The sequence below is a fragment of the Balaenoptera musculus genome, chromosome 3 (assembly GCF_009873245.2).
Source record: "Balaenoptera musculus isolate JJ_BM4_2016_0621 chromosome 3, mBalMus1.pri.v3, whole genome shotgun sequence".
NCBI lineage: Eukaryota > Metazoa > Chordata > Mammalia > Artiodactyla > Balaenopteridae > Balaenoptera > Balaenoptera musculus.
The window spans coordinates 9,516,552-9,540,424 of NC_045787.1; the positions used below are offsets into that span (position 1 = coordinate 9,516,552).

A 23,873-nucleotide genomic window follows, 5' to 3' on the forward strand; every position below is an offset into this window, starting at 1 on the left:
GGGTGCTGATTTCTCAAAAAAACTCAAAGCCAAGTTTAATTTTTCCAGCTTTCAACCTAGGGACACATTATCCTTTTTTTCTAAAGAGTGAAAGCCTTAAATGGGAATCAAAGTCTGAAGCACAAGAACTAACCCTCTGCCTGAACTGGTGTTTAACAAGAGCCGACACTACGCATTTCCTTTCTTCTGAGAAACTAGTTCAAAGGTCAAGCCTAATGGAAGTCTCCAGAAGTTTTATTTTCCTCTGCAGGCTTAATGAAAGGCTCAGAGCTTGACCCAGTAAAATCTAGATGATGAAGTAATCTCAGGTGTTGAAGGAACCTCCATGATCTTTCCCCTTAAAATAATCATCTGTAGGAGATCAAAAGACAGTGCCTGGTTATTTCATTAAAATATCGTATAAACAGGTCCATATATACATATATCTTGATATCCTTTATTTCCTATAATCATAAAGATCTAACTGTAAATTTTTTCTTTAGGTTTGAGCTATGATCATGGATATGAATAGTACTCAATGATCAAAACATATGATGAGTAGAGCATACAATATTTGATACACTATTATTAAGTATAAGACATAATTTTATTTAAAATGCTTCCTTTAATGAGAAGGATATAGCGTTTTAAAAAATTAGTTTATGACTCCATGAACGAATGTTATTTTTTGCTAGGATGACACAGGTCAGGACCAACCTTTCTGTTTTTGGCTCTTATAGATGCCAGTTTCGAGAACCGTGTTCACAGAACTATACAGTGAGGTCCTGGATGAGTGCGAGGTTGGCCTTTCTTTGTAAAGAAGGTGGAGAGAAGGGGAGATGGAAAGGAGAATAGGTTAAAGGCAGATAGATGTCGGTGAAGATGAGCATCTTGAAACTGATGCCTTGGAATGCTCAGTGTTCCTCACCCCGCCTGGGACACGCCGCCTCAAGCCTCAAAGCTCCCGGCCCAGGACTTAGGGGGTACGACTCCTATTCTGAACCTCAGAAAGCATCAGCACAACAGAGACAGTATTGCTGCTGCCTTCCGGGTGTGTCTTACTTTCTCTCTCCTCCCTCCCAAGGGCTCCAGGTCCCCGTGCTTCCCGACAGCTTAGTCCCAGACTCTTCATCGGGGGTGCAAACTCCACAACAACGTGGGACAACATATCAAGGCCTTTTCTTAATGAGGCAGAATGAAAATGCCTGGGCAATACTGACCTTCAGATCAGGGCTTCCTAAAGTGAAGTGCAAAATGCATCCCCGGGGATCGTGTTAAAATGCAGATTCTGGTCAGCAGGTCTGGGGTGGGGTCCGGGATTCTGCATTTCCCAAAGGGCTCTGCTTGGGAGGCACTTTGGCTGGAGAGCACGGTCTTGCACGCACCTCCATGCTGGCCACCTGATTTGGTAGGAGCAGCGCACAAGGCTAGGCTGACTCCCCAAAGAGCATGAAATGCCTACCTCCACGATGAGGGGGCTCAGGCTACAGGGGAATGCTCTGGGCTCAAACGAATCAGAGAGACTGGATGTGGCTCAGTATGATGATGGGTCTGCTGGAGGTCAAGGGCAGGCAGGTAAGGGAAAAGAGACGAGAAATAACAAGGCCGTGAGCAGATCTAAGCGATTCCGGCACGATTCATTCAGATGACCTCAGCTAGCTGAGGGAGGCTCCAGGGGAGAAGAAAGAGACATTAGGAGGATTTGGCTGGGATTAGGGAAAGGGAAGGAAGTGTTGGGTATCTTTGAAAGGCAAGCTGAAAATTCTGATGTTTTAAAGGGAACAACACCGTCTCATAAATTCCAGTACTTGGATAATAATCAAAGAAAACAGTTCCCTGAAGAGAGCACTTGAAAACAATCCATGAGGGGATGAAGTAAACTGTTTACAACTTAGACTGTGGATGCCATGGTTAACTGAATAAAGTCAGCCTACATATTTTGACAGAAAAGATGACCAAGACATATCACATGACTAAAAGAAAGCCACAAATAATAAAGATATGATACAATTAGTGCAAAAATACAAAAGAAGGGGAAAAGATATTGTGAGAAAATTTTAAAAAGTAAATTATGTCTCTACAAATTCATGCTGCAACGTTTTGAAAGGCAACTTTAAATTTTGTTGATTATATGATCAACTATATATTTTGAACACGTGGGTTCCTAAATTCAGACTTCTCATCAGAGAAAACTCTGACAGCAAAAGTCAAATGATCCTAGTGCCTTATGATGCCACTAATATTCCAATACAATAAAAAGCACATTTGCAAGGTCAAATATGATTAACATCTTAATGTCATAGCTTGATTTCTAACTTCTGCAATAAACCAGATGTGATATTTGAGAGAAGTTTCTCACTATAGATCAGTGATTCACTTTCACATGCACAGAAATCACCTTGGTGTCTTGTTAAATTGCAGATTCTCATGTAGTAAATGGATTTCTAACCAGCACCCAGGTCCTGGACCACAGTTTGGATAACAATGCTCTAGAGAAGAAGCTAGAAAGTGTAAGTTTTGGTCATTTTAGCATTTGTAATTTTTTAAGTACAAAGATATAGTCTAATATAAGATTCAAAATGTGGTGGATCAAGATATTTCATTTCAATGATTTTAAAACTGATGGAATGAAACAGAAAAGACAGTGATTATTTTGTAGAAATTATTCCATTCCATAAGTGGGTATGACCAATTTGTCAAAGCACTAGTGACTTATTATATGAGGTTGATTTGGTCATAGGTTTAATGGTTTATGTGTAAAACTAGTAAAACTACTCTTTGATTTGGAATCTCATTTTCCATAACCTACACAAACCTTTTCAAATTTACAGAAGATAAAGTATACATGTGGACCTACATGTGATATTTTAAACACTATACAAAATTCATCTTCAGAAAAGGTACATCTATATGAGCAAAATGACTGGCCAGGTAAACTGTCTCCTTTGGGGCCTTCTGAGAGTGGCGATCATACCCCCAAAAGCCCTCCTTTAGGGACACATATAACTTAGATTATTGTAAAATCTCACCACAGCTGAATACCTTTGGGATTCCCACTGAACCAAAGGCAGCTCTGCCTAAGAGCTCCATCCAATGTGTTTTACCCTGGACACCCACTGGTAGATCCAAACACAGCCTCTTGTATTTGTCTGCTAGGGCTGCCATCACAAAAACCACAGGCTGGAAGCTGATTTTCTCACAGCTCTGGAGGCTAGAAACCCAAGATCAGGTGCTAGCAGGTCTGGTTTCTCCCGAGGCCTCTCTCCTTGGCTTGCAGACGGCTGCCCTCTCCTTGTGTCCTCACATGGCCTTTTCTCTTATAAGGACACCAGTCTTGTTGGATTAGGGCCCCATCCTGATGGCTTCATTAACTTAATGACCTCTTCAATGACCTTCTCTCCATATACGGTCCCATTCTGAGGTCCTGGGGGTTGGAACTTCAACATATGAATTTGGGGAGACACATTTCAGCCCTCTTGAATTCAAATCTGAATTCAAGGCACTGTAGAGTGACACACAATTGAAGAGAGATGCAGAGAGAAGACAGGGCAGTCCTGGCAGTCAGTGTTAAGAGACAAGAAGGAGAAGGGAAGGGGGTCACAGGGGGACAGGGGGCAGTGGCAGAGTGGCCGAGGCCCTGCACCCCAAAGCTCTGCACGAGGCCCCAGCAAATGCCTACTTCTCAGGGCCGTGCTCAGGAGTTCCTGCCAGGGCCCCAAAGCAGCTTTTGTATCCAGAACCGTGATCTGGTTTTCAATGAGACCTGCCTCGCTGGGGCTGCTCAAACAGCTTCCTGTCTCTTTCATTCCCCTCTGGAAACTTACAACAAGCTCCTATTGACTGAGATGACCAGAGAGCATTTTTATTCCTTGCAATTTGTAAGTGCTTATTGCAGTGAGTGAGCTAATGCTGCGTGTTACATACAAGCGCTTCAGTAGATGGTACGGCTTGAATGACCTGTATGTTCTATGGAGATGTACATAAGGGTCTCGTTATATGTTGCACGCTTTGCCTTCATTTTTATTAAAGCAACAGTGTAGGGTAATCAAACAGAAACTCCTTTCCTTTCTAATGGATACAAATGAAAATTTATAGTCATCAAGGATTCGCAGTTACTTAAACAGGGCAGGTCTGGCCTGTGTGTGTGTGAACACTGCTTCACAGACACGCCCAGATTCTGTGTTCCTAATGGCCACTTTGACAATATTAGCAGTATTGCCTATTACTTTCACGCTGATTTATGGTGAATTTAAATCTGGTAATGTTTCCATAATCTTCAAAACAAAGCCCAGCAAATATCCTGGAAGGCCCCCTGCAGAAACATGGTAGTTTATCTAAAAGAGCCTATGTTTTACATTTTCTTCTTTAAAGTCAGAAGCATTTTTACTGCAGTAGAGATGTTAATTGCCACTTATCTTAATGACTTCTTTTCTGATATAAAATAGCCTGGCTTGAAATACAGCAGACTTTTTTGTCAAGAAGAGACAGGAATAGGAGGTCTGTTGGTTCCTGGGAGAAATGGGACGCTTTTTCTTTTCTGTCTGCTTGCTTTGTGTTGGTTGCAGGCTTTCTGATTTAGGACCTTTGAGGTCTGAGTTACCGCCTTCATCTTCAGTGTGAGGGAAAACGAACCCCAGTAGAAGCCATGAAATAGAACTTTGGCTCTGAAAGCAAAAACCACAGTAGGAGCTCCTGAGGTTATTAAAACAGAATTATGTGGTAGCTGGTATAACCAGTTACTAAGGGAAATTTTTAATAAAACTGTAGCAGAGAGTTTTTGTTTAAATTTGATTTATTTTTAAATTTATATGATTTCAAATGAGATTTTTTTCCTACTTGTTTCCTAGCTAATATTCCTACCTCATCGCTCCTATCCAAAAGTTTCTAGTGTCCAAAACGGTGCTGGCTGGCTGTTGGTACTCAATAAATATTTGTTAAATGACTGAATGAAAACATTTCAAACTTATAATCCTTAGGCAGTATTTCTCAAATAATATTAATAACTAGTTTTATTCTACAGAATAATACTGTGCCATCTAATAGAAGAAGCTCCTTCACATTCATGATTTTAACTGTGAATCTTACAGCTAATATATTAGCTAATATATGATTATAATATATTATTATTTTATTTAATCATAAGATTAAATATCTATGTATAAGTGTATATTATGTATATTAAAAGTATACATATAACTGAATCACTTTGCTGTACACCTGAAACTAACACAACATTGTTAATCAACTATGTGCCAATATAAAATAAAAAAAAGAAAAGAAAATGTTAGCAAGAGATTAAAGAGCTCATATTAGGTTAACATATTTGGCAAGTAATAAATGCTATAGGACACTGAGTATGTTCTCCTTACAAAAGGGCTTCAGAGCTTCCCACAAAGTGGTGGAAGGCACTGTTTTGCAAGGGGTCACGTTCAAGAGCCACGGAGCCATTTCCATTCATTCTTCTTCCCCATGGTCGCATCTGCTGCTCCTCCAGATGACCTTGGTTTCTGTCTATTAGTAGCGCCTGGGCAGCCTTTAGCTGGCTGTTTTATTTTCTCTCCTTTTTATTGTGGTAAAATAAACATAACATAAAATTTACCATGTCAACCATTTTTAAGTCTACAGTTCCCCGTACACTGCCGTGCAACCATCACCACCATCCCTGTGCAGAACTTTTTCACCATCCCCAACAGAAACTCTATGTATTAGACACAAGTTTCCCAACTCCCTCCTCCTCCTCGCCCCTGGCAACCACTACTCTAATTTCTGGCCCTCTGCTTTCGACTACTCTAGGGACCTTATACAAGTGGAATCATACAGGAGTTGTCTTTTTATATCCGGATTATTTCACTTATCATAACGTCTTTAAGCCTCATCCATGTTGTAACATGTGTCTTCCTTTTTAAGGCTGAATAATATTCAATCCAGTGTGCAGACCACATTTTGTTTATCCATTCATCCTCTGATGGATGCTTGGGTTTAAACAAGAAAAGGGGATAGGGGGATTCACAGAAGATACTGGAAGGAAAGGCTGGCTACCTTGGTGAGATGACCAGTCAGATTAAGCATAACAAATCATCCCACGACTCAAAGGCTAAAGACAATAAGCATCGTTAATTATCTCATGGCTACACTGTGCAGTAATTCAAGACAGAGAAGAGCAGGGACAGTTAGTCTCTACTCCACAATGTCTGGGAGCTAAGCTGGGAGACCCAAAGGCTTGACTGGCACTGGGGGATGTGCTTTGAAAGTGGCTCCCTCACATGGTGGGCAAATTGGTTCTTCCCCATGCAGGCCTCTCCCCTGGAATGCTTGAGAGCCTTAGGATGTTGAACTGGTCACAGAGGCCACCTCTGATTCAGAGTGAGAGCGGCCCCACAAAGGTGTGAGCACCAGGAGACAGTGTGATTGGGCACATCTTGGACACCACCTACTACAAACCTTATTACTGTTCATTATATAAAGTAGGCTAAATATTTGGAGATTTTTCAGAAATGATTAATATTTTAGAATATTACTGCTTTGAAAAACTTGAAAGTATTCAGAAGAAATGTATAATTCTAGTCAGTCAGCAAATATATTCAAAACTGTATATATATATGCACCCTAATGTTCACGGTGTCACCATTTACAGTAGCCAAGACATGGAAGCAGCCTAAGTGTCTGCTGATAGATGAATGGATAAGGAAGATGTGGTGTATACACGATGGAATATTACTCAGCCATAAAAAAGAATGAAATAATGCCATTTGCAGCAACATGGATAGACCTAGAGATGATCATACTAAGTGAAGTCAGTCAGACAGAGAAAGATGAATATCTCATGATATCACCTAGATGTGGAATCTAAAAAAAATGATACAAATGAACTTATTTACAAAACAGAAATAGACTCACAGACATAGAAAACAAACTTATAGTTACCAAAAGGGAAAGGGGGGGAGGGATAAATTTGGAATCTGGGATTAACAGACACTGACAACTACACATAAAATAGATAAACAACAAGGACCTACTGAAAAGCGCAGGGAACTATATTCAATATCTTGTAATAACCTATAATGGAAAAGAATCTGAAAAAGAATATATATATATATACGTATAACTGAGTCACTGCTGTACACCTGAAACACTGTAAATCAACTCTACTTCAATAAAAAAATAAAAATTAAAGACAAAAACAGAAAAAACCACCCAGTATACACAAGCAAAGAAAATAAGGTAAAAGGCCAGGATTTCTTTTTCACATTCACTGGGATAATCGTGAGCATCTGAAGCTAATTTTACATTACCCACCTGTTCAGAGAAATGATTTCTGCTACATTGTGGCTTCTAAGCCAATGGTTCCCAAACGTTTGTCTGAAACCAACTTTGATTTTTTTTCATAGGGGCCCCTTTATGCAACTGAAAAGACTGTCCTATATTCCAAGGTTATTTCACGTCTGCCTTTCCTGTGTGTTAAGAAGTGGCTGGAGGAGACTATTTGCAAAGTAAAAGCCCAGCTACCCTGGGCTGCCACCCACATGGCTTTTGGAATGGAACTAGTGTTTGTATTCCAAAAATGTTGGGAATCACTGTGTCACATTTCAGTCATGGGGAGTCACCCCGGGGGCTCACTCTAGCATCTGTCAGTACAGAGCAGCTGAGGGTAGATGGAGGCCCTCACTTTTGGGGCCTCTATGCAAACGGCCCAGTTATCAAACACCATCAGAGTTTTCTTGGTGTGGTGGCTTCAGCTCTAAAGAGCTTCCAAAACTGGTGGCCCATGGGCCCTGTTCTAGCATGAAATTTTAAGCAATAGGCACATTAAAAGAGCAAAGCACAGAGTGACATGCCCCTAGAAAACTGAAAAGGTAAAACAATGAAAAGAAGGAGGGCACATGTCTCATCTCACTTGATGAGATGCCTCTCAATACATAAAATATTGTTTTGCAGGAACCCTGCACACTGGATTTCCCACTGGGTATCTTCTTCTCTTCTACTCTTGCCCCTCCTCATCCTTCTACTCTTCTTATAGAATTAAGTGGATGTTAGAACACACTCAGTTCAGCAAACCAGTTAAGGTAGTTGAACGTGATCTTCAGGAGATGAAAGAATTTAAGTTACTAGATTTATAATGTATCATGAACAATGGAAATATCAGTTCAAAATGTACTTTTTCTTACTGTAAAATGCTCACTTTCTCTCTACAGATGTCAGTGCCTCCAAATTAATGAGCACTGTTGGCTGCAAAACGTCTCAAGAAGCACCGGAAATTAACTTCCATTAGTTACAAACTGACAGTCAACTACCACCTGCCTTGTAAGACAATAAAAGCTTTGAACGCGCCATTTTTGTCCTCAATTAAATGTTCAAAGTCAGATGGTGAAGAAAAGTGACTTAAGCCATCCAGAAAAATATTAAAACTGGTTTGTGTGTGAAATGACCAAAGGGGATTTCAGATTCTCGCTTGTGGTTGGATAAACGGGGAGGTTTTGAGGATAGACTGAGATTGGCTTTCCATAGTTACAGCAGCATAAGTTGAATAACGAAGAAAGGAAATTCTTTTCATAATATGGTCAGGTTCTCTGAGAAGCATAGAGCCCTTTAAGGAGCACATAATTTCAAAAGGTTGAGCATAACGACGTGGGTGCCGATTAAAGACGGAAATAAACAGCCAGGATGTGCTTTCCAATATTCTCACAGCTACCGGGATTTTGGAAGGGAAAACAAATGTTGCGTTTCTCTAGTTTCGTGAATTGATATTTTTAGTTTTCAACATTCTATCAACATTGACTTGAAGAATGGAACCTGTTTAGAATGACTTTTTTTAAATGGTAAAACAAAACAAAAGCAAAGCACAAAAGTTGGGAAAGCAGACCGATGGATAAACAGACAAGAAGCAAAATCAATACCTTGTTACTATGTGTCTTTTGTCCCATTAAAAATCAAGTTCTTACGTAAGTTTTGCAAATCTTATCTCTGGGTAACTGTGTGCAGAGCCGATTAACAGATAGTTTATTTATGTACCTATACATATACACAAATAATATATGTATATGTATACACACAATCTATGTGGCGTATATGTAGATGCCACTTTCCTTAATAAAATCAAATGTAGGGCTGTCAAGGTTCCCCCTAGAAGAAGACAGTCCTTGAGGAACGACTGACCAAGGAAGCCAGTTCTGTCACCCTGGATTTTCTTGGTTTCTCTTTTTTCCTGGGGGGCTCCCACTCGTGGGAACCAACCTTGGGGAAGAGGGATGCTCTTGTCCGTTTTTATAATCTTATTCAATACCAGACCCACAAAACTTTCCTTTGATTCCTTTTGAAGCATAAACCCTTCTTTTGATTCCTTCAAACCACTTCCCAGAACTCTAGAAAGTATCAAGTGGCAAGTGAAAGGAGAGCACGCAGAAGGGAAATAGAGGCAGAGACCCCAAAATGGAACCCCGAGATTTAGGACCTTCTGTTCCAGGTCTGTGGGCCTCTCTAACCCTCCTTGAGATTCCAAGGAAAGAGGCGGCCTCATTTTTGGTTCTCAGCTTGTTTCTAAGGGGCACTGTTTTTAATATTCACACTCCTTTTGGGCTCTTCAATATTCTGATCATTTCTTTCACAAGGAAGATGAAGAGAGAGATTGACTTCCTCCCTCCCACCTGTGGCTTAGCTTTCTGCTTCATCCTAAATGACTGTCAAAGAATGACTTCACCTGCAAGATCCTACTCTCTCTTCAGCATGAGAATATCTGAGTCCAACAGATAACACACAGACACAAACATATGAGCACGGTAATCAGTGAGAAGATAGAGATTAACCTTAAGGCAGGAAGTAATATGAATTGCTAGCAAAAGTAATACACTGAGGGCTGATAACGACACTGAAAACTAATTATTTGTTTTACTTAGGAATCTAATATGCCATTCCTTTAAACCATCAATTATCTTTATTTTGATGTTATCACTGTACTTATCATTACTGGGGACCTTAATATTAAGACTAAAGATGCTTGATGTTTCAGAGTTCTGACTTCTAGGGAGCCGAGGTGGTTCCCTGATGCTAAATGGTATCACCAGAGTTCATCTCTCCTAGAAATGGATTTGCTAAAGATTTCATGATAATTAAATGATTGAATGGCACTTCTCAGTTGCTTTGAATCAGGGGAAAGATGCTATTTCTGTTCCTAAAACAGGGAATGAGTGTAGTTGGCTTTAAGTAGAGGGGTTAAAGTTAAGTTGTAGAAAGACTGCATCAGGATATATGACAGACACACTGGTAGATCATTAGAGACACAACTTAAGGGACCAAAGACAAATATTCCCGGCTTCATAATGGAGACCAAACCCAGGATCACCACCGCCACCTTCAGAGAGGCTGGGTGGAGGAGGGGGAACTCCGCTGGGAAGAAGGGGAGGGTGTACAATAGCCTTTGCCCCTGTGGTAGGCTCCAGGTAGCGTGGATTTGGCTTTTTGCCCTAAATGAGGCAGGAAAGTCCAGTGGCCCACTTTCGAGAGCAGGGACTTGATTTTCTCAGGCTCCTCTGCACCCCTGGGGGTCTGGCTAGTGGGTGGAGGCCCCAGTGAGTGGCTGGCTCTTGGAGCAGGTGTGAGCTACAGGCTCCCCTTCTGAACCTGGGGTAGAGCCTGTTTTACCAAAAGCACGTGGACTGAGGGGAAGGACGGGGCTGGTTCTCAGGAGGAAAGCCTGTAAACCAGAAAAACACAAAGCAGAGATTTCTACCATCACAACTGATGGAGTGTCTGCTAATGACTCATTAACCAGCTAATTAGTACCCTGGGTAGAAGGATGCATCTGCGATGTCGCCGAGGTCCCTATGCCAGAACCCGCTTTGGTATAAACGGGCTGAGGGCGTAGTATTACAAATGAGTCGCTCTTTTAGAAATGCAGTTGTTCACTCCTACCAGGGATTCCGAAGACAGAAGGCAAAATGAGTAATCTGAGCTCTGGGAGAATCAAGATGGGCAGAGACGAGTACTGTGTGTAAACACTGCTTTCCTTTCAGTTGATAAAAGGAATCCTGAAAAGGAGGCTTTTGTAAAACAAACAAAATCCTTTCGCAGTTGGAGTCTTCCCTTCCATCTTCCGATTCTGCTTCTGCTTCCTGGCCGTGAGGGCCCAGGTCTCAGTTCTCCCTCCTCGCTGCCCCCACTGGCCTGTGCTCTGGCCTCCCCAGATGCCCTCCCATCCCTGGCCTCCCAGCAGGGCATCCCCCCAGGATCTGCGCCTCGGTCTTTCCCACTCGGCAGCACACGGCCTCTGTGCCTTCACCCACTTCTTCCACGTCTCTGACTCCCAAGTGCCATTCTCAGCTCGAGGCTTGGGCCACAGGTGCTCCTGACGGCAGGCGCCGTGCTGGCAGCAGAGAGGCAGTGGTGACAGCAGTGGGCCCTTCCCTATGCCGGGAAACGCCCCCAAAGACCTTGAGGTCTGAACACGTGTCATCTCACAACACCTTCATGAGGAAGGTGCTTTTATCATTTCCGCTTTACACACATGGGCACTGAAGGCAGAGCAGGTGAGCATCACGCCTGGAATCATGACTTGCTGAGAATCCTTTTCCCCTGGGTACTGGACGCCCTTTACAGCCCAGACCTCCTCTACTCTTCCTGTGCTGGACGAGAGCCTGCGCTGCAGGGCTGCCCAAGATCAGCACCTGGGCTGAGAGGGGAGAACATCTGAAATTCTACTTATTTACTTAACCAAACAAAATAAAGCAATTCAGAACGATCATACTTACTCCACAGGTTGGCACTGGCCTTCTCACTGGGCCCACATTTCAGATGACGGTGCATTTTTTACGGGAATCCACAACACAGCAAGGATGACAGTCACACCCTTGCTAATTTGACCACTAGGGCTCCTTATTGCTGTTGACGTGTGTCGGTCCATGCGATATGTGCTGGTCCATGAGAAGTTTTAGATTATACGATCTAGCTTTAAACTAACCCTCCCAATATGAACAAGGTAGCACAAATGATTCAAGCATGGCCAAGGGCTAAGAAAATAGCTATGCTCCCCCATCTATCCACACCTGGAGTGATGAACATCAGACATGTTAACCAGCAAAAACAGCGATAATATACTCAGATCTAACATATTCAACCATATTGCTCTTTCTAAAGAAAGGTTTTTACGATTAAAAGTGTATACTGGTCTTTCACAGCTCCCTAAATGTCCATTGACGGATGAATGAATAAAGAAGATGTGGTATATATATAATAGAATATTACTCAGTCATAAAATAAGTATGAAATAGTACCATTTGCTGCAACGTGGATCCAACTAGAGATTATCACACTAAGTGAAGTAAGTGAGAAAGAGAAAGGCAAATGCCATATGATATCATTTATACGTGGAATCTAAAATATGGCACAAATGAACTTATCTACAAAGCAGACTCACAGACAGAGAGAACAGACATGTGGTTGCCAAGGGGGAGAGGGTGGGGAGGGATGGATTGGGAGTTTGGGATTAGCAGATGCAAACTATTATATACAGGATGGATAAACAACAAGGTCCTACTGTATAGCACAGGGAACTATATTCAACATCCTGTGATAAACCATAATGGGAAAGAATATAAAAAAGAAAGCATATATATGTATAACTGAATCACATCGCTGTACAGCAGAAATTAACACAACATTGTGAATCAACTATACTTCAATAAAAGAAATTTTAAAAATGTAAACTGAAATAAAAACTTTTAATTGTGGTGTTTTATCTTTAACATCCCCTGTTTCAAGTTCTATCTTTAGTGCACATCTGTTTTACAGTGTAAATAGTATAATAGTACACTGAAACGTGTAGTTAGTTGAGTAGGGTGTCTCCCCAAAATTCACATCTATTCAGAAGCTCAGAATATGGCCTTATTTGGAAACAGTGTCTTTGCAGATGTAACTGGGTGAAGATGAAGTCATCCTGGATTAGCGTGGATCTTAAATACAGCAACGGGTGTCTTCATAGGAACAGGATGGGAGACGTGAGACAGAGAGGAAGGTGGAAGTGAAGACAGAGGCAGAGACTGAAGCTCTGCAGCCACATTCAAGGGATGGCAGGGCCACCCCAGACCCTTTGGAGGAAGCATGACCCTGCTCAGGCCGTGATTTTTCAGACTTCTGGCCCCCACAACTGTAAGAGAATACATTTTTGTTGGGTGAAGCCACCCAGTTTGTGGTAATTTGTATGGCAAGGCAGCCCTAGGAAATGAACATACCATGCTCATAATTTATAAGTAAAAAAATCCGCATACAGAGATGCAAGCTAACATTTCTTGCTGACTCGGTGGGTGGACAGCTGCCCCCCCATCCCAGCCCAACCAGGCTGGAGTACTTCAAACAGGCACCACCCCCGACTTCCAGCCCTCTTTTCTTTTCAACTAGAGAGCTTTCCCTCCCATTTTTTCATATGTGAATATCAACTATTCCTCAAGGTTCCGGCCAACCACTCAATTCCGCCTCTGTACTTCTTCTATCACATCTGTCTTATTTACCCAACGCACTACAGTCATCTGTGGATATACCTTTCTCTCTCACATACCTTTAACAGCTCCTTAAAGAATGAAGCTCTTTTCATGCTATCATTGCACCTGCAGAGTTCACCCTACAATATTCCCCAGAAAAGTCACGGAGAACACATGTGCCTTCAGATGGACCTGGAGGGAAGAGTTTAAAGGAATGAGAGCTACAGGGCTGTGTCCCTGCCCAGCTCTGGCCATGTGTTGATAAAACCTCGCTGAGGACATATATGTGTGCTTTTCATATTTCCAAGCGGCATGAGCAGTGCATTATAATAATCACGCTGGATAACAAAACTGGAGTCTGAAGTATCAAATAATGGAATCACCCAACAAGAAGTGAATGTAAAGCCCCTCATTTAAGTTAAAAAGAAAATTATATATATATATAAAATTTCATTATATATATAATGGAATACTAGTTAGCCATTAAGAAAAAGAATGAACTAATGCCATTTGCAGCAACATGGATGGGCCTAGAGCTTACGATACTAAGTGAAGTAAGTCAGACAGAGAGAGACTAATAACATTTGATATCATTTATATGTGGAATCTAAAATATGACACAAATGAACTTATTTACAAAACAGAAACAGACTCACAGAAATAGAAAACAAGCTTATGGTTACCAACAGGGAAAGGGGGTGGGGGAGGGATAAATTAGGAGTTTGGGATTAGCAGATACACACCACTATATATAAAATAGATAAACGACAAGGTCCTACTGTATAGCACAGGGAACTATATCCAATACCCTGTGATAAACCATAATGGAAAAGAATATGAAAAAATATATATATACATATATATAGATATCTGAATCACTTTGCTGTACACCTGAAACATTGTAAATCAACTACACTTCAATAAAAAAGTAATAAATTAAAAAAAAGTCTCACTGAGAAGGCGCTGGGGGGAGGAGTAATAACTGTCCTCAGGGCTGTCTCTGAAGAAGCGATAGACGTATTCTAACATGACTGCAAAGGTCAGAAACAAGATCAGGGAGTGAACTTACAAGGGGTGAAGATTTCAATATAAATGAGTGTACAAGGCTTGAATTATTCAAGAAATTAATAAAATGCTTCAAGAGATGGTGAGTGGCCCATTTCGAGAGGCATTCAAACAGAGACTGAATGGCCAACTGTTGGGCTTGCTTTTGGCCTAACTGAATAAATGACGTCCAAGTGCTCTTCGCACTGAGGGTCTTTAAATTGCAGATGCTGTATTTTTTCCCCCTCTGACATTTCCCCAGTTAAATAAATGATTATTGAATATTTGAAGTAAAAAACAAACTCCCCAGAGATTCACCACCCCAGAAATGAACTAGGAAGAATATTATGACTGTTTTACTGCAAACACTTCAGATATGTTACCTAAATGACATAATAATGGCGCTTTAAACGTTAATAAAGATTCTAAAATTATTTTTTAAATCTTCACCTTTAAAAAAAGCATCTTTGTATATATTTTGTTTCCTGAGCATTCATTTCACTATATGCTATGTGTGGTTATGGAGTAGGCAGGTAAGCAATGAAAAAAAAAACAGCATTTGGAAAACATTCTTAACCTAGGTTTACCTAATGATATTTACAAGCAGTATTACTTAATAATATATACTAATACAACATCCAATAATAAAATAATTTTAGTAATACACTAGATAATTCCTTAAAAGTGCATATTTTTAGATGATTGGTCAAATACTGTGGCTTGAAACAAAACATGGAGAACAAGTTTGATAGAGCCAACTGAAAATGCAGTTGCTAATTTGGGCTCAAGTTCAGCATAAAGATGTGTCATTGCATTTATTTCTCTGTTACACTGAATAACAAAAAGAAGATAGAATTTTATTGTGAATCATGTTTACAGTAAGTTAGATTCCTTTAGCATGTTTGAAAAACTGCTTTGAGGTACTTTACATCAAGGATTACAATATCCTGAAAAGGGATTAATCCAACTTGATTAAAAGATGCCATTCATGCTGCAACCTACACATTAAGTTATATCAGTAAATGTCTTAGCCATAACTTTTCTTCTTTTATAGGCAAGAACATTTACAGCACCATTAGTACACCAGGTACATCAGTCTTGCTTTTTTTCTGGTTATTTCATCAATCACATTTTCAAAATAAGCATGCTATGACTTATCACTCCCAACATCACTGAGTTGGGATGAGTCATTTCATATAATTTAAAGATTTATATTTGACCTACATGTTTAAAAGCACTGTATAAAACTCAATATCTGGTATAGTACCAACAATGTATTAGCTGTGATAATTCTTAAGAAATTCACATTTTATGGAAGATAACATGCAATTAACAAATAAAAAGTTCTCAGCAAACGTGGCTGTAAAGCAAACATTATATATATAAATTTTTTTTTCAAAGTGATTGCTGACTGACTTAAAAAGGCAATCAGATTCTACCGTCTCCCTGTATAAAAGGTTTCTGTGCATTCTTTGCTGGAGTACAGTAAGGGCAATTAAAAGTGAAAGGTCCAAAGTTTTGCCCCGATCTATATGGCTCAGCCAAGTAAGCTAGAAAAATCTAATCCTTCAGAACCAATCCTTTCATATCCTATGGCTTAAAAAAAATTTTTAAAAATTGTTTTAAAGAATATATATATGTATAACTGAATCACTTTGCTGTACACCTGAAACTAATGCAACGCTGTAAATCAACTATACTTCAATTTAAAAAAATTAATTAAAAAAATAAAATAAAATAGCCTAAATAAATAAATAAATAAATGTCATCAAAATATCAAAAAAAAAAAAAAAGATAACAGGGAGTTTGTGGTTTCAAGTCTAATGACTGAATTGGGGCTACCTTGATTTCAAATTCTTATTTTAAAATGGATGATTTGCTTGAAAACTCCTCACTGAAGCTCCTTAATAGAGAAAAGATACTGGTCTGCAATAAGACAGATAGGCAGATAGTAGAAGAGAAAAGAAAGGAAAAACAAAACAAAGACCACATATCCATAAGCAATTATCAGAGAGACCAGACCTATTTAGACAATTTGTATCATTTCCTTCATTCCTTCATTCACTCCTACACACAGAAAATTGGTTCTATCATTTACTCATCCTCCAAGAAAATCATAAAAGATGTGAGTATAGTCTTTCTTTTTCCTTTTTATTTTTTATAAAGAAATATAAATGCCCATGCCAATACGTGCCCCGTGTCCTAAAAGTGTGGATTCTAGCCTGTGTACCCATGGGTCATTTATTCCAATTCTCCATTTATTTAAGGCACAAAATATGGGGATATCAGTTTCCTCCCACAAAGGAGAATTAAGTTAAAGATGTAAGGAAAAGTGCTTTGAGAATTGTAATGTGCTATAAATACATGTTTGCAATGGCAAAGAGGCTTACATGGTCTGGTATTTAATGATAAATAACACTTTAACAAATTCTCTTCAAAAATGTATGTATAAAAGCTTGAAAGAAGTCTAAAAGCTGGAAAAGTTTAAATCATAAGTTATACTGCTGAAATAAACAATTTTGAACCCCCAAAGTAAAAGATACCCGTTCTAGTAATATTCACCTAGGAAGAACCAAAATTCATTATTCAAAAGAAGATGCAAAAATGTTATCATAAAAGAAGCATTAGATTGTGGACTAGAATTTTAGATCAGATTTGGGCTGTCTCAATTAAATCTGAACAATTTGACATATTCCTTTATTTAAAAAAAAAACTCTACAAGAAAGGCATTATTGTATTTTATATACCCATTTTGCGTAATGCCAGGTTATTATTATTAGTTCCTTTTATATTAAGCCATAATAATTCAGTTCTGGTTCTAGATCTGGTTCTGTTTGTTTTGCTTCTATACCTGACTTTAGGATGGTGGTATGATCTTTTTTCAGAATTAACACATATTTAAAGCCAATGCTTAGCATTCTTAAAAATAACATAGTAAACTGTAATTCCTATAACACTGATTTGTATATAAGTTTACACCTACAAAAGGTCAGTGGCCAGTATACTCTTATTCATTCTCACATTTCTTATTGGTGTTTCTCTTTTTTGGTTTACAGTAGGCACTCAATAAATATATGTCACATAATCCATAACTTAAAAAGATAATAGCCATGATGATACACTGAAAGAAGAAAAAAGGCTATAAAAGTGACAGTAACATAAAATGAGAAGGCTATGCCATTTAATAAAATAAAATGCATTTAATACACAGTATAAAATAAAGAAGCGAAGCTGTAGCTAGAGAAGCATAAATTTGGGTTCCTATCAAGCCAAATTCTCCTAATATGAAATTTTAAAACCTTTCCACCGATGATTAAACGCTTAGCCTCAATTTAAGTATACAGTGTTAAATAAAGCGATGCCAGTTCAATTATGTATTTTTCTATTTAGCATTTCCTAAGAGTTTACTTCTATTTCTACATGTTTTCAATAGCATGTCTAGAAAAATTATTTAAAAATAGAGAGTGTTGGGGGAGGGATGGATTGGGAGTTTGGGGTTAGCAGATGCAAACTATTATATATAGAATGGATAAACAACAAGACCCTACTGTAGAGCACAGGGAACTATATTCAATATCCTGGGATAAACCATAATGGAAAATAATATAAAAAAGAATGCATATATATGTATAACGGAATCACTTTGCTGTACAGCAAAAACTAACACAACATTGTAAATCAACTATACTTCAATAAAAAAATAATAAATATTGAAGAAAGAAAGAAAGAAATAGAGAGTGTTGAGGTGTTGTTATCTGAAGAACATTCTACCCACACATGCCAAGAATACTGAAGGATCTGGGGCAGATTTCAGGACCAAGATGATAGAGATCCCTGTTTCGACTGAAAATCTAGAGAAGCAGGATGCCAGACAATGTAAGTATAAGAATTCTTCTTATTTCTAGTAGCTAACAGTGAGCACTTATTACAATTCACCTTTACAATGGAGGTTCTACCACATATAATATTTAATATAAACCCTCCAAGCAGGTTTGAATTGTGCTAAAGAAGCTATCTCAAAGAATACCATAAAATGGTCCCATTCTGCCTTTTATGTATGTAGAAGCGATTTCTTTTTACAAAAGAATCTATGCAAACCCCTCAATATAGTACACATGCACTTGTGTGCTCTATCAGAGAAAATATCCCAAAATTCCTTGAGATGAATTTTAAGTACACCACCAGATTCAAGTCACACGCCCTGTTACAAAGACATACCAGGAATCTGATATATCTATAGTATTCACAGATGCAGATATATATTTGCGGGACTCTGCATAAATCAAATGCCTATGAATAAAACATCATTTAACTCTACAGGAATTCAATTCCAATTTCAGAAGTAGAGTATCACTAAATCCCTCACCACTGTTGAAAAAAGAAAGCAAAAAAGAAACACTTCTCAATAATAACAATTTCTTTAATATATTATATTCAAGTTTTTAATCAATGGCCAATCAACTTCAGCCTAATGTTTATTTTCAGACACAAAAATGAAGGTAATAAGGGTTTTCTAAATTTCCAATTTTTAGTATAATCTGGTAGGTGTGCCACTTTCCACTCTGATGAATGGAAACATACAACGCGACAAAGCATGCTTCTACTGAGACACGAAAATACCTAGACCACAGTATTTGAAGTCAAATGATATAACTCCCCAATCCTCCATTTCTATTGCATGAAAGAAAACTGTTCAACATCTCATCAAATAGCTGAAACCCTCAAGCACCTACAAATGTTCTGATCAAAAGATCGTGTTTGCTGTTGAACCAAGAAGATACTAGGGATCCATGATCGATACCAATATTCCAAATCAAACAGAAGATTATAAAACCCAACCAAAGTCAACGCTTTCATACTCAGCCAGTGACATGGATGCAGTAACGCGACGCAAAAAGAAATCATGTAGCAACAAGGCCTGGTTCGAAAACCTCTTTAGCAGTGATCGGGAAGAGAAAAAGGTTGGTACCCACCTGGGATCTTTCTGAATGCTATCGATGGACGGGGATCTGGCCAAGGTGCCTTCGGGAGGGAGGGCGGGGCCGGATTTGCTGTACGGAGACTCGACGGAAGGACAATACTGCAGCTGCCGGTAGGGGTCCGCGTAGCTGGAGGCTGGGCCGGCGGCGTAGCTGGCCCTCTGGAAGGTGGCCACGGCAGCGCTCTGCGGGCCATGCTGGCTGCCTGTGCGCTGCAAGGGGACGGAGTCGACACCGGGGGAAGACGGGGCTAGGACAGGAAAGTAGGGACAAAGTAAAAAATTGAGGACCTGCTCACAGAAACGGTTAACCAGGTCTAGGCAGGGGGGAAAATTACACACATACGAAAACAAAAACAAAAACAAGGGTTTGAAAGAATAAAAAAAAAAAATTCTGTCATATTTGAACTAACACATTCGATGTTACCCATTAAAATGATCATTAGCATGTTATTTCAGGAATAAACCTTTCCACTCTAGGGCGAAAACGCATCTGCGGTTGTGTTTACTGCTTACCAACCTCCAAGAGAAGGTTTGTTAATCGGAAATGTAAACTCTGTGCGGAGCTAAAACCCAGAAGAAATGTAAGGAATATCCTCTAAGGAATCGTGGACAGGGTCTTCTTTACTGTTTAGGTTGAGAAAACTCAGAAAGTGCTAGCTCAGGTTATGTTACGTTAATTCTATTAAGGGTGTGAAGGAAATTTAGTAATGTGGTTAATTTCTCCTAAATAAAAGAAAATAAGGAACCGTGAGAGGATGTGTATGCATGGGGGTGGTGGTGGACACAGGTCCAGAGTTAGTACTCGAGTATTAAATGCAGCACTGTCCTAGTTCTTGTAAAGTTTAACAAACACCCACAGGATTTTTATATGCCTCTTTCTCAACTTGAGCTGTCATAGTAACAAATACATTTGGTGAAGGGTGGGCATGCGAGAGGAGATGAAGACCTGCCCGACTGCAACACAAACAAAATAAGGAGCTGACTTGGCTTTTCCAGAAGTATTTGCATCTTTTCAATATACCTAAATTGTTTGGAGAAGATTTGACACCAGTTACTAAAATTGATTTGACTATTTCCAAACTGCATTTCAGTTTTTTGTTTCCTTCCTGGGTTCTTTGGAGTTTGTTTCCTGTCATTATTTTTATCCGGTTCTCAAAAATACTTGACGTCTAAGGTTTAGCTGACATATACAATGAAAATAGCATCTTCCATATTAATAGAATGCGACCTGTTATTAACTGTTGTGATATTTAGCCATGATCAATATTAGATAGCACCTTTACTTTCTAGCATTGTAGATCAGAATATATCCCAAATACAGCCAGCGTCTAGATAAGGCCATTTATACCATGCGAGCTCTACGTGGAATTAGTTTCCAATTACGAATCACACCCCACAACTCGGACTTTCTGAGCGCTTCATAGTGGATGGTGATAGAGCTTATTTTATCCTCTCTCTCATTAGAAGACATATGTGAAATCAAATACAAAAGAAATTATGTCATATTGAGGAAACAATGTTAATGTTAAAAGTTAAGGGTATCCTGTCGAAATGACAAAAAGTTGCGAAGTGAACTGGAGAAACATATCCTAATATGAGAGCTGATTTTAACAGAGTTCAGGGCTTCTCATTCCAATGAACTTTTAATACTTAATCTTATAATAACCAAAATTAGGAGACTAGGCACTGTGACATGTTGAAGACTAGAAAAATATTTAAGAAAACTTTCTAATCAAAAAGTGTGTATTTTCCCAGAAGAGCATTATTTTGAAATGATGAGGGCTGCCCTGATGGATTAAGTTTCAAAATCATTAGATTAGACTAATAAACATTAAGTTCACAACCAGAAAATCTGTCTTATGTCTTTATGCAATTTATGGAGCATTTATATCGTCTCCAAAATTTTACAAGCATGTCTAATTAAAATTCATGTTTTAAAATTTATGAACAATGTGCTTTATGTCATGGGGGCAGGGGTTAAAAATTCAGGTCAGGCATAACCATGCTCTTGGAAGAACAAATGCAAAGAGGTAAACAAAATTTCATTTTCTAGAAGAGTTGTGAAAAGCCAGCCAGCAAATCAAGGGCAAACGGGGAAAACTAACTATAACCTGACATTTTTCAGATAAATGCATTTTTTCCATTCAGGAACTAAATATCTGCGCTTAAGCTTGCTGAAAAGGGTTACTAATATCAGAAAACAATCCTTTTCTATACAAAATTATTTGTTATTAATACATTAGATATAGTGATTAACAGGAAGGGACGACAAAATGGCAGAGACCAGGATTTAATAATGAAACGTGGGCTTCCCTGGTGGCGCAGTGGTTGAGAATCTGCCTGCCAATGCAGGGGACACAGGTTCGAGCCCTGGTCTGGGAAGATCCCACATGCCACGGAGCAGCTGGGCCCGTGAGCCACAACTACTGAGCCTGCGCGTCTGGAGCCTGTGCTCCGCAACAAGAGAGGCCACGATAGTGAGAGGCCCGCGCACCGCGATGAAGAGTGGCCCCTGCTCGCCGCAACTAGAGAAAGCCCTCGCACAGAAACAAAGGCCCAACACAGCCAAAAATAAACAAATAAATAAATAAATTTATTAAAAAAAAAAAAATACCGTGGGCTTCATTACCTCACTGACGATGCAGCCATTCTCTTAAAAAAAAAAAAAAAAAGAAACGTGAAGAAACACTCTTGTTAAAAAACTGATAATATAGGTAAGGGAAACAAACTAACTAGCCACACCAGAAACTCTCAAAGGACTATACATTTAAAAAGAATACGGACTTCCCTGGTGGTCCAGTGGTTAGGACTCCGCCCTTCCAATGCAGGGAGCACAAGTTTGATCCTGGTCAGGGAACTAAGATCTTGCAAGCCGTGTGGCACGGCCAGGAAAAAGGGGAAAAAAAAAGGTATTAAAAAAATAATAATATAGTATAACAAGAGGAGTTTAAGAAAAACAATGCCAGGAGCAAACAAAAAATTATGCAGAGGATAAGGGAGACTGGGGCAAAACGAGAAAATAAGGTGTGAAATGCAATTAACTGAGCAGAAACAAGAAGGCAACATCTCAGTGTATGAGGAGGGAGAAAAGGTGAAGGAAAGTTTATGAACATTGTTAGGCTCAGATATGTATTCTACTTTGGCCTTTGAAATGGGGCCAAATGAAATGTCAGGGAACGCGTTCAGAGCTTGGCTTCTGAAGTTAGAGAATCAGGTCCACATTTGGGCTTTTTGGTCAATTGTTTGTATCGAGCAAGAAACTGAGCTCTCAAAGCTCCAGTTTCCTGACTGTAAAGTGAAGAGAAGACAATGACCCCGTGGGATCATTGTTTGCTTTAAATGCATGAAATCGTTTAATGCCTAATATGTGCAAAATGTTAAAAAAAAATGAGCTATTATTATTGCCTAACAATGCTGAAATGAGCTCACATTAGAAAAGGGATTGTACATATTGCTTTGGAGTGACAGGCCCTTGCCACTGGATATCAGACTTTATAGCTCCTGTAAGCACTTCATTTGTGTGGACTCATATTTTGTCCAACAACTCTATAGAAGAATAAACATGTCATTCTCACTTTACAGGTGGGAAACTGAGGCACAGAGAGATGGTATGACTTGCCCAAGTTTGCCTTATATTTAGTAGAGGAGGAATTCAAGCCCTTGCACCCTGCTTCCAGAGTTTATGCTTACAGGTTTATCAGCTGAACTAGGTTTATAACCTCAAATATGTGTATTACTGAATTACCTAACACATTGAGAAAACTTAGAAAAATGATGAGAGCCCTAAAATTAAGGGTAATGTCTACCAAAAGTACAGAGAAGAGACAGATTTATAATAGGAATCAACAATCTGAATATTCTACTGGAAAAAACTACTACACCTTGGTGGGCTAACTAATTTACACCATTTCTCATTTAATTGAATTTATTGAGATATGCAGAAAAATCTAACTTTGTTCATTTATAGGAAAATCAAGAATATGATACATATAGTTATCTTAATTTTATTTTAAAGAAGTGTTTTGAGTCTTCGTTTAATCAGTGATACTACTATATTAAGAAAAAAGACGGTGGACTATGAAATTTAAGACGGGTAAACAACTTCCAGAAAGATCATATTTGAAAAAAAAAATCACAATCACATTTCTGTCACTTGACAAATGGCCTTTCAGAAGTATTCCTGAAGCCATACGTTTCAACTTTTTTAGGTCACAATAAATAGAGTACCTGATGAGAATTTCAAAATATAAAATTAGAACTCAAACTGATACTGCCAAATTCAAATAGAGACTGATCAATGCAAGGAAAATAATGCAAAATCGCAATACAAATGGGGAGAAAAATACACCATTTTAAAGGGTAGGTTATATGATCACATAGAAGAAAATGCATGAGAAACTAAG

At 39.0% G+C, this 23,873-nt stretch overlaps 1 protein-coding gene across 4 annotated transcripts in view; it reads right to left on the minus strand.

Annotated features, from left to right (window-relative positions):
• CTNND2 (catenin delta 2) overlaps positions 1-23,873 on the minus strand; it is a 930,783-nt gene that overhangs the window by 352,106 nt on the left and 554,804 nt on the right. For all 4 annotated transcript variants that reach the window (XM_036848145.1, XM_036848147.1, XM_036848146.1 and 1 more), the window contains one exon: positions 19,463-19,718. In XM_036848145.1, coding sequence (XP_036704040.1) covers positions 19,463-19,718 — 256 coding nt within the window. The remainder of the gene's footprint in view (positions 1-19,462; positions 19,719-23,873) is intronic.